The sequence below is a fragment of the Leopardus geoffroyi genome, chromosome E2, assembly GCF_018350155.1.
Source record: "Leopardus geoffroyi isolate Oge1 chromosome E2, O.geoffroyi_Oge1_pat1.0, whole genome shotgun sequence".
Classification (NCBI taxonomy): domain Eukaryota; kingdom Metazoa; phylum Chordata; class Mammalia; order Carnivora; family Felidae; genus Leopardus; species Leopardus geoffroyi.
The window spans coordinates 47,764,996-47,777,597 of NC_059335.1; the positions used below are offsets into that span (position 1 = coordinate 47,764,996).

General features: G+C 41.2%; 1 protein-coding gene across 1 annotated transcript; it reads left to right on the forward strand.

Annotated features, from left to right (window-relative positions):
* The first annotated feature begins 57 nt into the window (after window positions 1-57).
* Window positions 58-10,929, forward strand: TAT (tyrosine aminotransferase). The gene is made up of 12 exons (XM_045443400.1): window positions 58-188; window positions 779-1,022; window positions 1,176-1,280; window positions 3,534-3,601; window positions 4,695-4,853; window positions 5,054-5,192; window positions 5,772-5,824; window positions 6,619-6,771; window positions 7,390-7,518; window positions 7,860-7,943; window positions 8,520-8,618; window positions 9,952-10,929. The coding sequence occupies exons 2-12, from the start codon at window positions 791-793 to the stop codon at window positions 10,090-10,092; spliced, it is 1,362 nt and encodes a 453-aa protein (XP_045299356.1). The 5' UTR covers window positions 58-188; window positions 779-790; the 3' UTR covers window positions 10,093-10,929.
* The last annotated feature ends 1,673 nt before the right edge of the window (window positions 10,930-12,602 follow it).

A 12,602-nucleotide genomic window follows, 5' to 3' on the forward strand; every position in this document is an offset into this window, starting at 1 on the left:
AGGAGGGCTGGCCACCCAGTTCTCACCCTAGCCAATAGCAGGAAAGTTCCAGGCCCAACGCCCATTTGTGCAAACTATTTCAGGAGTCAAGAATTGCATCTGAGGCCATTGTCACTGTGACCTGTCAAAGAAGGACTAAGGCTTCCAGGTTTGGCTACTGGGAGGGCAGTTTCTCCTGTAGTTGGAAGGTAAAATCTCAAGCCTCAGCTAATGTGGTGGTAACTGGGATGTGTGCTTTCTTCTTTATGGTGTATTGACTTCTTTTTTCTACAGGACACTAAGGTGCTTGTGGGATAGGGCTTTATTTTTACTAATGACAAAATATTAACACTAAATTTCTAACAGTGTGGAATGGTCCTTCCTGGTTCTTGCAGAGGGCAAGACAGTCTATTGAAGCATTAGGGAGACACTTGGATAGGCTTTGCATGGAAAAGAGGCAACACATATATATGCTTTGTTTCATGATTTTCATGTCAGTTTCCCCTCAGTCTCGTTGAGAGCAGTTAAACTTTCAATGACATTATGGTTGCATGTAGTCTCACAGTAGATAAGTATTCAGTGCATGGTCTTTGCTAACATTATAAAATGGGTTCTTGCTTTATTTTCCATCTCAGCAAAAAGTCTTAAAACTCCCCTTATTCGCAAAGCATGAAAAATGTGGCCAACAAAGCAGTTTGGAAAGACATCTAACGAAATCACGCTTACGTTTAGGTTCAAATATAGGCCGCCAAGATGCTGCTCTGTTCTTAGTGTCACAAGGACTTCCTTTTCCCCATAGGCTTTACTAGTGATGGACCCATATGTGATTCAGATGAACAGCAACAGCAACCTTCCCTCAGTTCTGGATGTGCACGTCAACCTTGGTGGGAGAAGCTCCGTGCCAGGAAAAATGAAAGGCAGGAAGGCCAGATGGTCCGTGAGGCCCTCAGACATGTCCAACAAAACTTTCAATCCCATCCGGGCCATTGTGGACAGCATGGTGAAGCCTAATCCAAACAAAACCATGATTGCTCTGTCAATTGGTGAGTTGGGGACTCTCAGGTGAGGGGCAGATCTCGTCGCTGTTAGCCCCATCCTCACAACTGCTTGGAGAAGATGGGAGTAGAAAGGGAGTCCGAGCACTGGGCATGGAAGAGTAACCTCTTGGGGGCTCTTTTTTTCTCTTCCATGAAAAGGGGACCCTACTGTGTTTGGAAACCTGCCTACAGACCCTGAAGTCACCCAAGCGATGAAAGATGCTCTAGACTCGGGAAAGTATAATGGCTACGCCCCCTCCATTGGTAAGCTTCTCCTGAGACTCTGTCTGGTGGCGTCCAAATTGTTAGTGCTCTCCTATTAGGAGTAAGTTTCCAGCAGTTCTCTTTGCTTCCCTGATTCATAGATCCTAAGGAGAGGCTAAGATAAAATAGCCATTTGGATTTGGGGACGAGGATCTCGGAATGCTTGAACACAGCCAGCAGGGTTCAGCTCCTTTCCTGGCTTCCTCTGGCCCACTGGCTCTGCCTCTTTTGTTCTGTTCACGTACTTATTTATCAACCAACATTGCTAATTTTCATATGAAGGCCTTGGATTTTGCAGGTGCCTGTTTACTTAGCCTCTAGGTCCTGCATTAATTTACTTATTTGCACTATGTAGATAGCTTCTTGGCTTCATTTCCTTTTCTCTATACATTCAACCCTTATTTTAACTATGGTCAAATATCACCGTGTGGTTGAATGTTCTGATCACATTCAAATGCATTTATAACCGTTTCAGCTTAAATAAAGAGATAAAAATGAAGTAGAATGCAAATAATGGGCTGTCCCATTGAAGAAGAGAAGGTTATTTCTGACAGAAAGAAGTTATTCTTATTGAGATATTTTTACAGTAGGAGTTTCAGGTGTATAGCTGTATAGTACAACTGTATACGCTGCAAAGTGATCACCACAAGTCTGATTACTGCTCATCACCATACGGTTGGCCCCTTTACCCCTTTTTGCCCATCCCTATTCTTATTTAGGTTTAACTGTCTCCATCTACTAACCATTTCCACATTAAATGTCTGATAAAATAAGTGACCCTTTGACTTTATTTCAATGTTGCACACACACACCCCCAGTCTCCATATGTACCTAGCAACATATTATTTTCCTATTTAAAGCTTATTTATATTGTTTTATTTGAATATAGTTGACACACAATGTTACATTAGTTTCAAGTGTAGACAGTGATTCAACATCTCTGTACGTTATGTTTGCTCACCCCAAGGGTGGCTGCCGTCTGTCACCATACAACACTAGTACAGTACCATTGACTGTATTCCCTATGCTGCGCCTTTTATTCTCATGACCTACTCATTCTATAACTGGAAGCTGTATCTCCCTCTCACCTTCACCCATTTTGCCCATCTTCCTAGCCCCTTCCCTCTGGAAGGCATCAGTTTTTCTCTGTATTTATAGTTCTGATTCTGCTTTTTTTCTTTGTTCATTTGTTTGCTGGTTTTTTAGATTCCACAATGAGTGAAATCATAAGGAATGTGTCTTTCTCAGTCTAACTTATCTCACCTGGCATGATACCCCCCGATCCATCCATGTTGCTGCAAATGACAAGATATAGTGACATATTTCTAATGTAGAATGCAAATCCAGTTTTGTGCTAAAATATAATTTTAAAAACACTTCAAAGAGCCTGAGGGACGTAATTTTTAGGTTGATTGTTTATGTTTTATAAAGTTTCATAAAACAAAAATCAACAAAAGAAGACCAAAAATTAGATTATAAAACAAGTTTATAACTTTTATACCCAAAGTATTAGGGAACAGATTCAACCTGAAAAACCAAAACCAGTTCTCCACTTCACAAATATTCAAACGATATGAACATTTCATGCCAAAGGAAATATAGGCCATAACATTTATCTAGGAAAATTCTCTTCCTTATTAGTAATTAAGGAAGTGCTGATTTATATAACTTCAAGACACTTATCTCTAACTGTTAAGTGGAACATTATGAAATATTGTATCTGGACTTTATAATTGAATGGAGTCTTCTTAAAAGCAGTTTCGCAAACCAATTTGCATAATGCTGTCCCTACGTCAAACTTGTAAACCAACATTTGGAAATATTGTGTAAGAATTGAATTTAAAAGAAAAACTTGTGCAAAACCACTAATAGGTATATGATATAATGTAAAAAACTTAAAAGGCACCCAATGTATTACATGCATTGATTACAACTCTTCAAAATATATAGTCCTGGAAGGGATTTAGGAAAAATCTAAATATTGTTTTTTATGAAAAATAAAACATAATCATAGTAATCAAGATGGTGCAGAGTATTTTATACTTTGGAAAGTTCTCCTTGTTATTATTTACACATGTGAGATTATTATAAAATTGTAACACATAACTCCTTTATCTGTAGTGGCTGAGAGCTAAACTGAACAGTTTGTGCTCTAAGCAGGGGCAGGAGTTAGCCTGAGGTCCTTTTGACTCTAGGGCATAGTGGTCAGTTGCCAGATGCAAACTTTCAGCTTCTTCCTTCCGGCTCTTTCAGGCTACTTATCCAGTCGTGAGGATATTGCTTCTTATTACCACCGGCCCGAGGCACCCCTGGAAGCTAAGGTAGGGCTTAACCAAGGTAACAGCTCTGAAGTAATACTGGGCAAACTATACCATTTTCCTTGTCTCTGTTCCACAAGGAATAACAGTTTTGGGGAAACAAAAGGCGTGAAGAATTTCCCTTTAGCAATTCGAGAACTTCTCATAGAGTGAGGCCACTTAATCCCTGAGTATATTTAATGTCATTACAGTATGATGATAATGTTGAATATAATTTATGTGGTGTTCTGTCTTGAGGCTCAAAGGATTCAGAGGTTCCCCTACATTTGATTCTCTGCAAAAGAACTTTAAAAAAAACAATAATTCATAACACCAAATAAGTAACATTTTTTATTTTACCAATAAGATCTTTCTTAAATTTCTTTCTTAAATTTGTAGCTTCCATCATTCACTTCCCCACTCAGATGGGGGGGCTCCTGGGTGGCTCATTTGGTTAAGCGTCCAACTTTGGCTCAGGTCGTGATCTCATGGTTCATGAGTTCAAGCCCCTTGTCAGGTTCTGTGCAGACAACTCAGAGCCTGAAGCCTACTTCAGATTTTCTCTCTCTCTCTCTCTCTCTGTCCTCTCCCATTCACCCTCTGTCTCTATCTCTCAAAAATGAATAAACATTAAAAAAAAAAAGCTCACTCAGATGGGAAGATTGAGGTACTATGGAATATTCAATCGATGGCAGGGCCACAAGTTTAAATGCCACTCTCCCTCTGTCGTCTACTGTGTGTGTTGATATTTCTTAACATAAGAGGTGCCCTCAGTCTGTATTTCAGAGAAGAATCAGGCTTCAAATTTCTGGTCGAAGGTAAACAAATAACCAAGTGAAAAAGTCCAAGGTCATAATGATCTCTCATGGAAGTCTGCTGAGTCATAGCTGACATGTACTTGTTAAAGTGATTTACTTAAGTGGTCAATATTTTCAACATTTAGATATGGACATATATAAGCATTTTTCCCCAATTTTGGCTTAGTACAGTCCTTACTACTTTACTTAGAGCTTGTAAAAGTAAGTTTATTATTGCTCCCCACTCACCTATCTGACAATGTCTTTTCTCCCACTGCTGTTGGAACCCCTAACAAAATGTACCTTTTATTTCTTCACAGGATGTCATTCTGACTAGTGGCTGCAGTCAGGCTATTGAACTTTGTTTAGCTGTGTTGGCCAACCCAGGACAAAACATCCTAGTTCCAAGACCCGGTTTCTCTCTTTATAGGACTTTGGCTGAATCAATGGGAATTGAGGTCAAACTCTACAATTTATTGGTAAACAACTTTTTAATTTTAGACCCCAGTGTTCAATTATGGCTTTGTAAAAATATATGACAATTGTCTTAGCACAGAAAGATTTGGAAGTGGGTGGTGGAGGCCACAAACACATTTTATTATTTAGAATATACTGTTAAGTGAATATTCCCCCTCAAGTTTTCAGAACCATCTTAGTCTCACCCTTTCTTCCTCCCCAGCCAGAAAAGTCTTGGGAAATTGACTTGAAACAACTGGAATCTCTAATTGATGAAAAGACAGCTTGTCTCATTGTTAATAATCCATCAAACCCCTGTGGGTCAGTGTTCAGTAAAAGTCATCTCCAGAAAATTCTGGCTGGTAAGTCCATCAGACTTCATTTGACAGGAGAAGATATGGGGATAGGATCCTTGAGCTGTTTTCCTGGAATGAGAAGAGGGTTATTTCCGAGCTGAGGATGGGGGTGGGGGAGCTCTACTGGGGTCTCCAGTGAATAGTGTGCCCCTGGAGCAGTAGACCTCACCTACAAGAAGGAGAAAAAGGCAGCACTTCCCATATGTGGAAGAGCAGGTTTGAAATATCTGGTTAATTAAATGGTATATTTAGCCTCTGTATCCTGGAAGAGTATAAGAATTTATAGTTCTTAAATTGGAAAACAAAACACATAAATATGAAATGCAAAATATAATAAGTCCAGGTGAATATTAATTGCTAAGGCAATTCACATTAAAAAGGATTTCAGCCTGGGGGCCCCTGGATGGCTCAGTTGGTTAAGCATTCGACTCTTGATCTCAGCTCAGGTCTTGATCTCAGAGTCGTGGGTTCAAGCCCCATATTGAGCTCCATACTGGGCATGAAGCCTACTTAACAACAACAACAACAACAACAACAACAACAACAACAACAATAATGATTTCACCCTGTTTTTCTTATTTTTAGTGGCTGCAAGGCAGTGTGTCCCCATCTTAGCTGATGAGATCTATGGAGACATGGTAAGTCTTGGGCAGAATCTATCACTACAATAATCTCAATTCCAAATTACTTCATGGGACCTTTTAGAAGTGGCATCAAAAACACCAGAAGTAATTCCTAATAATTTCAGTACAGCATATCAGTATCCCTGCACTCTTAAAAGTACATATAGATTCTACAATCTCTTAGCCAGTTTTCCGAAGTCCAAAAAGCTATAAAAATCTGAAGATTTTTGAAATTCCTTTGGTGGAAAAACCTGGATTGACTTGATGTAAAGATATTTGTAGATTTTCTATGTATCTCACTTATATACGTATATATATATTTGTCAAGAATGTAAGGAAAGGGAAAGAAATGTTAATATGCTTGATTAGGAGTGCCATCCCGCACTGCCTTGGGGGTGTTACATAATATATGATCCAGGTAAACTTTTCAAAAATCCAAACAATCCTACATTCTGCAACAAATATGGGCCCAAAAATCTCAGGTAAAGGGTTGTGGACCCCTATTATATTTTTAAATGCCTAATTCCAACAAGCATTCATTCCTCAGAGCAAGCTTTGTTGAGTTGTATATATTCCTGGGCCAGGATCAGTATCCTCATCGTAGGCTTCCTTTAATCCAGACCAGATGTCAGGTTATATGTCTCTGTATAGTCTCCTTTGAAGCCTCCTAGGCTCCTAGTTATGCTTTAGGGTAGGATGAGCCCATAAATCCAAGGCCCTGTTCCTAGTTATACAAGGTAAAGACTGGAAGGCATGGGATTTGGAGGAAAGTAAGCCAGAAGACAACTGCAAGGATCTCTTCTCCTCAGGTGTATTCGGGTTCCAAATTTGAGCCTCTGGCCACCCTCAGCAGCAACGTCCCCATCCTGTCCTGTGGAGGGCTGGCCAAGCGCTGGCTGGTTCCTGGCTGGAGGTTGGGCTGGATCCTCATCCATGACCGAAGAGACATTTTTGGCAATGAGGTAAGAGCAATGAGGTGATACAGTATGTCTAATTTAGGATATATATGTGTATTTAATTTGCATGCACAGTGGTTGGGTGGTGATTTTTTTGTTGTGTTAGTGTTGTTTTTTCTTCTTTCTTCTTGGCCCTGTAGTTCTGGGTGCCAAAAGATGCTGGGTAAAGATGGTACTTAGTTATTCCTCTCCAAAACTCAGTTTTCTTGTACCTGGTTCTATGAAGAAGTTCCATCTGCTTCTAATTTTAGGACCACAAATAAGGAAACAATAGCTATAATGATACCTGATTTTGTTTGCAGGCTTACAATATGCCAGCACTTGATATACATTATTTTACTGTAATCCTCCTAACAACTCTAGGAGGCCATAGTATTATCTCCTTTTTATGGTTGAGAAAACTGAAGCACTGAGACATTGTACAATTTGCTGAGTCACGCAGCATGTGCGTGACAGAGCTGGGCTACAAACCCCAGTGGTCTGATCTAAGAGTGCCAGTAGGCATGCACCATCACTTCTCCAGAGACTACAAACCTGATGGAAAGAATGGCCAGAACCAGAATCCCCAAAACTGGAATGCTTAAGGAAGGCTAAATAATATGTTTGCGGGTTGGGGGGGTTTAGATCCGAGATGGGTTGGTGAAACTGAGTCAGCGGATCCTGGGACCCTGCACCATTGTCCAGGGAGCTCTGAAAAGCATCCTACATCGCACCCCTCAGGACTTCTACCACAACACTCTGAGCTTCTTGAAGGTAAGGGCAGCCCGTAGCCTTTTACTGTGGGAGTGAGGAAATGCCGCCAGTGGAGTTAGGAATACCATGTCCTCGTTTCTGGAGCAGTGTGCCATTATGGGGCCTCCAAATCAGGAGATGGCATCAGTGTAACTATCCACCCTTCCATGTCTCTCATTTCTGGCACTTCACTCTGCTCCTGGCCAAAAGTGATAGGATTTTTTTCTCGCCTACTTCCTGTGCCCTTGATGCCAGCAGCGCAAACTTAGGTTCCCTGCCTCCAGTGTGGGCTCTACTTTTAATGACGTGCTTTTCTTTCACTTATATTTTGATTCTTGACATCTTTCTGCCTCCTCTTGTAGTCCAACGTTGATCTTTGCTGTGAGGCACTAGCTGCCATCCCTGGACTCCGGCCAGTCCGCCCTTCTGGGGCCATGTACCTCCTGGTAAGTATGTAGGTGGCAGGCATTTTCTGTAAGGCAAGCAGAAGCTGGTGTGCAGGACTCAAAAAGACAACCAGCTAAGCCTCCGGGCCTGTTAGTTTAGGAATCGCCTTGTTCTGAATGTCTGTTCAGATCACTCTGAGATCTTGACCTGAGCCAAAGTCAACACTTGCCCGACTGAGCCACCCACGTGCCCCTGTTTCCAGAATAACTTGGGGCATTGGCATTTTGTGGACTGGAGACACTAGTATCTTGTAATTGGTGGGATAGTTCCATGCAATCAACAATTGCCCGGCTCACAATGTTAATGTTGCCTTTTTAGAGAAACACTGACATTCTATTTCCAGCTTTCACTTATCAACATCCAGGAAGGAATGCTTCAATAAACTAAAGTATTAATATAAAGACATCCTGTCTTTCCTATGAAAAATTCCATGGGCTCCTAAGTGTTAGAACTCTTAGTTATCAGTAGTAGAGTTCCAAGATATTTTTTAGAGCAGTCCCTATGTTAGTTTCTGGCATAGGGAGTTGGCCTGTTTTCCCTCCTGATAAGTTTGCCTCTCCCTGTAATTGGTATAGGTTGGCATTGAGATGGAACATTTCCCAGAATTTGAGAATGATGTGGAGTTCACAGAGCGGTTAGTTGCTGAGCAGTCAGTCCACTGCCTCCCAGCAACGGTGAGTGTTCATGTCTCTCAGGACATTCCCAACAGTTTCTAGAGCCTCGGGTTGAGGTGGTCTTTAGCCTGCCTTTTTTTCCCCCTCAACAAAGTGTATTCTCATTTGATAAGATTCAAACTGATGTGTTTCATGACGTCTATTTAAAATTTGTTTCTCCCTCATCATTATCCCATCCATACCGGGAAGAAACGTTGTGGCTGAACATTTTAAGTGAGGGGAAACAGGCTTGTCCCCCAAGTCCCTTTTAAGATGAATTGTTTCTAGACTTAGCACCCCAATGATGGTGTCAATCAAGAAAAGAAGCGGAGCTAAAATAAAACAAAAACATTTATTCGGTGTCTCAGAATTGCAATCTGGGCAGTGATCCAAATAGTGTCCTTCCACCCCCCAGAACAAAAGTCAAGTGTTTTTTTTTTTGTTTGTTTTTTTTTGTTTTTTTTTTTCAACGTTTATTTATTTTTGGGACAGAGAGAGACAGAGCATGAACGGGGGAGGGGCAGAGAGAGAGGGAGACACAGAATCGGAAACAGGCTCCAGGCTCTGAGCCATCAGCCCAGAGCCTGACGCGGGGCTCGAACTCACGGACCGCGAGATCGTGACCTGGCTGAAGTCGGACGCCCAACCGACTGCGCCACCCAGGCGCCCCAAGTCAAGTGTTTTTATTTTTTCAAAATTTTTTTTTTCAATGTTTTTATTTATTTTTGGGACAGAGAGAGACAGAGCATGAACGGGGGAGGGGCAGAGAGAGAGGGAGACACAGAATCGGAAACAGGCTCCAGGCTCTGAGCCAGCAGCCCAGAGCCCGATGCGGGGCTCGAACTCACGGACCGCGAGATCGTGACCTGGCTGAAGTCGGACGCTTAACCGACTGCGCCACCCAGGAGCCCCAAGTCAAGTGTTTTTAAAGACAAAAAGGAATGCTTGTATATGCTATTTATAAAGAATTTTGATTGATTGGTGGCAGAAAACTAATCTTGGCTGAATGTAATTGGTTACTAAGGCTATCACTAAACGAAGTCTCACTGTAGCAAGTCTCAAGACCCTGGCTGAGTCCTTGTGAGATTGGTGGCTTGGCCCAGTTCAAAAGTTCATGGTTTCATGGGTGAAGAGGTGCATAAGATCCATCTCCTTAATGGCCTTCTGGGTCCATTTTAAAACCCCTTGACATAGGTGACCCCATTTTATTTCACCTTTCACAGTGGAACTGAGTCAACTGATAGCTCTGAGTAAATGACATCACTGCTTCTTGCTGATTAGGACCCTGGCCATCGTAGGGTGGTTTAGTACCAGATTCAATTGCTATGAGAATAACAGGCTCTTATTTTTGCAGTGCTTTGAGTACCCGAATTTCTTCCGAGTGGTGATCACAGTCCCCACAGTGATGATGCTGGAGGCCTGTAGCCGGATCCAGGAGTTCTGCGAGCTGCACTATCACTGTACTGAAGGGAGCCAGGAGGAGTGTGACAAATAGGCCCAAGTCCGTTCTCTTGAGTATGTGTCCCATCCGGGGAAGGCTGGACTGGGCCTTGCTGTTCCTCAAGGGGAATCAGGTGCCCCTACTGGGTGAGGGGCCTCAAAAGCATGTCAAGCGTTCAGAATCGCTCCTGCTTTCCCCCAGCTATGTCCACGTACACACTCTGAATCCCAGATTGTCCTCTCACTCTGCTCTGCTGGAGTGACTCACTCATTCATTAATCTGCCCCCTCCTATATGACTTCCTCCTTTTTTATTGAGAGTACTTGGTGAACAAAATTTACCAGAAAGCACCAGAGACAAGAAAATTAAAAGCTCATGATAAAAGAAACAAAAGATTGAGAGAATTTGCGCCCCAACCATTTCCTCATACTATAAATAAGAATACACTCTCTCCAGTCAGGTCTGAGGCCTAATTCTGTTACTGCTTCACTTCAGGTATACCTCGCTTTATGCAATAGAACTATAATGAAAGAAGTTGGGGACACATATATTGGTTAATTATTTTCTAAACACATTAGGAAAGTTTGCTAATTTGAAAGATCCCTTACAGAAACGTTTTCGTTGATTTTTTTTTTTAAGAATTGTTGATCGTATGGGGTGCCTGTCTGGCTCAGTTGGTAGAGCATGTGACTCTTGATCTTGGAGTCATGAGTTCAAGCCCCACATTGGGTTCAGAGATTATATCAATCAATAAATCAATCAATCAGAATTGTTGATTGTAAAGGTAATCAATGGACTTTCTAAATTTAGATATGTGTGCATCAGGTTTCTTAAAATGAGGGCACATCTGTATTTAAAAAAAAAAAAAAAGGAGGAATCATTGGACCTTCCAGAAATATTGTGGTGTAAGGGCCAGAAATATTCTCATTTATCATTGTTATGGAATCATTACTTTTGCTGTAAGGTTGATAATGATTTATTGATATGTATATTATATTATCTTTTCATATGTTTTCTAAGAAACATTTATATTGACAAGATCCTTTATTTTGCCAAGGGCATAAATTATTGTTTTTCTTCTTTTTTAAAAAAATAAATTTTACTAAGTATGCTCTTCTGTGGTTTTTCTCCTCTGTGGGGAATTCCTATCCTATTCATTGCTATTCATTGCTATTCATTGCTCAGTCTGATTGATGCATTACCCACTAGACTTCATTTATTTCCCTGTCCATGTACTGACATTTGGAGTTACTTAAGAAACACTATTCCTAAAATATTTTATTTGGGAGCTCATTTCTGGGTTCCTACTTATAAATAAGACAAACTAAGAAGCAACATTATAAACCTTTGGCCTTTGACTTTACACTTTCAACTTTTTGGAACTCCAACCTCTGGTCCCAAATTCCTATGCTGTACATCCGCTAACCACTCACTGGTGAATGAAACTGAATGGGTTCAGGTGACCCAGGGAATGAGAGGTGTCAGACATCTTTCATTATCCGCCTTTTGTCTGCAAATCCTTTTAGGCACAGTAGACTAATTTTTTTTTCTCAAAACTTCCCTTACAGAAGGGAGCATGAAGTTATCTTGCAAAGTTGGGGGCAGGAGTATACCATAACCAGTCTACAGATTACTACGAGAAATTTTCCTTATCCGGAAGAGGAACTTCAGGTCTCAACCCTGCCAATCACACTGACTTAATTTCCTTTACAAAAATAAACATCAAATGCCCACATTTAGTGAGTTCACGCTAAAATTTACCTTTTAATTTTCTTTGGCAAATCCAAAAGGAACATACAACAATAGCGATAATAAAGATTTGTTTCCTGTAGGCCACCACTGCCAATAATTTTCTGAAAGCGTCCGGTTCCTCTTTTCCTATACCACCTTTGCCCCATCCCCTGAAGATCTGTCCAGAAATATTCAGGAACACTTGGTGGTTTACACAAGATGTTTTATCTTAACACATACATATAATTCTATCCAGCTTTACTGAATTCTACTCAGATTTCTTAAACTTGCGAGTTTCTTTCGTGTCTACATTTTGATAGAGGAGTCAAGGACATACTCAAGCATTAAAAAAAACCCCGCAGACTGGACACATTTCAAAAGATGCAAAGACAAAAACATTCCTGTAAACGTGTGTGTGTGAGGTTTTCCTTTTTTCTTTCCTCTCTTCAAAGTAACTATTTTTTTAATTTTTAAAGTTTATTTATTTTGAGAGAGCGAGCGAGCAAGGGAGGGGAAGAGAGAGGGAGAGAGCGAATCTCAAGCAGGCTCCGCACTGCCTGCACCGCACACAGCCTAACGTGAGGTTGCAACTCAAGAACAGTGAGATCATGACCTGAGCTGGGCTCATCAGCCGCTTAACTGACTGCGCCACCCAGGCGCCCCATAAAGTAACCATTACGCAGCTTTATAATTCAGCTTCCTATGGAAGACAAAGAAAGGATGATATTTCTGAGGTGTCCATTACCTCCAGGGTGTTTCTAAATAAAAAGAACCCCTGTGCCTGGTTGCTTCCAAACAAGATTAAAATTCTCACCTCCCCAGCCCCAGACAGCT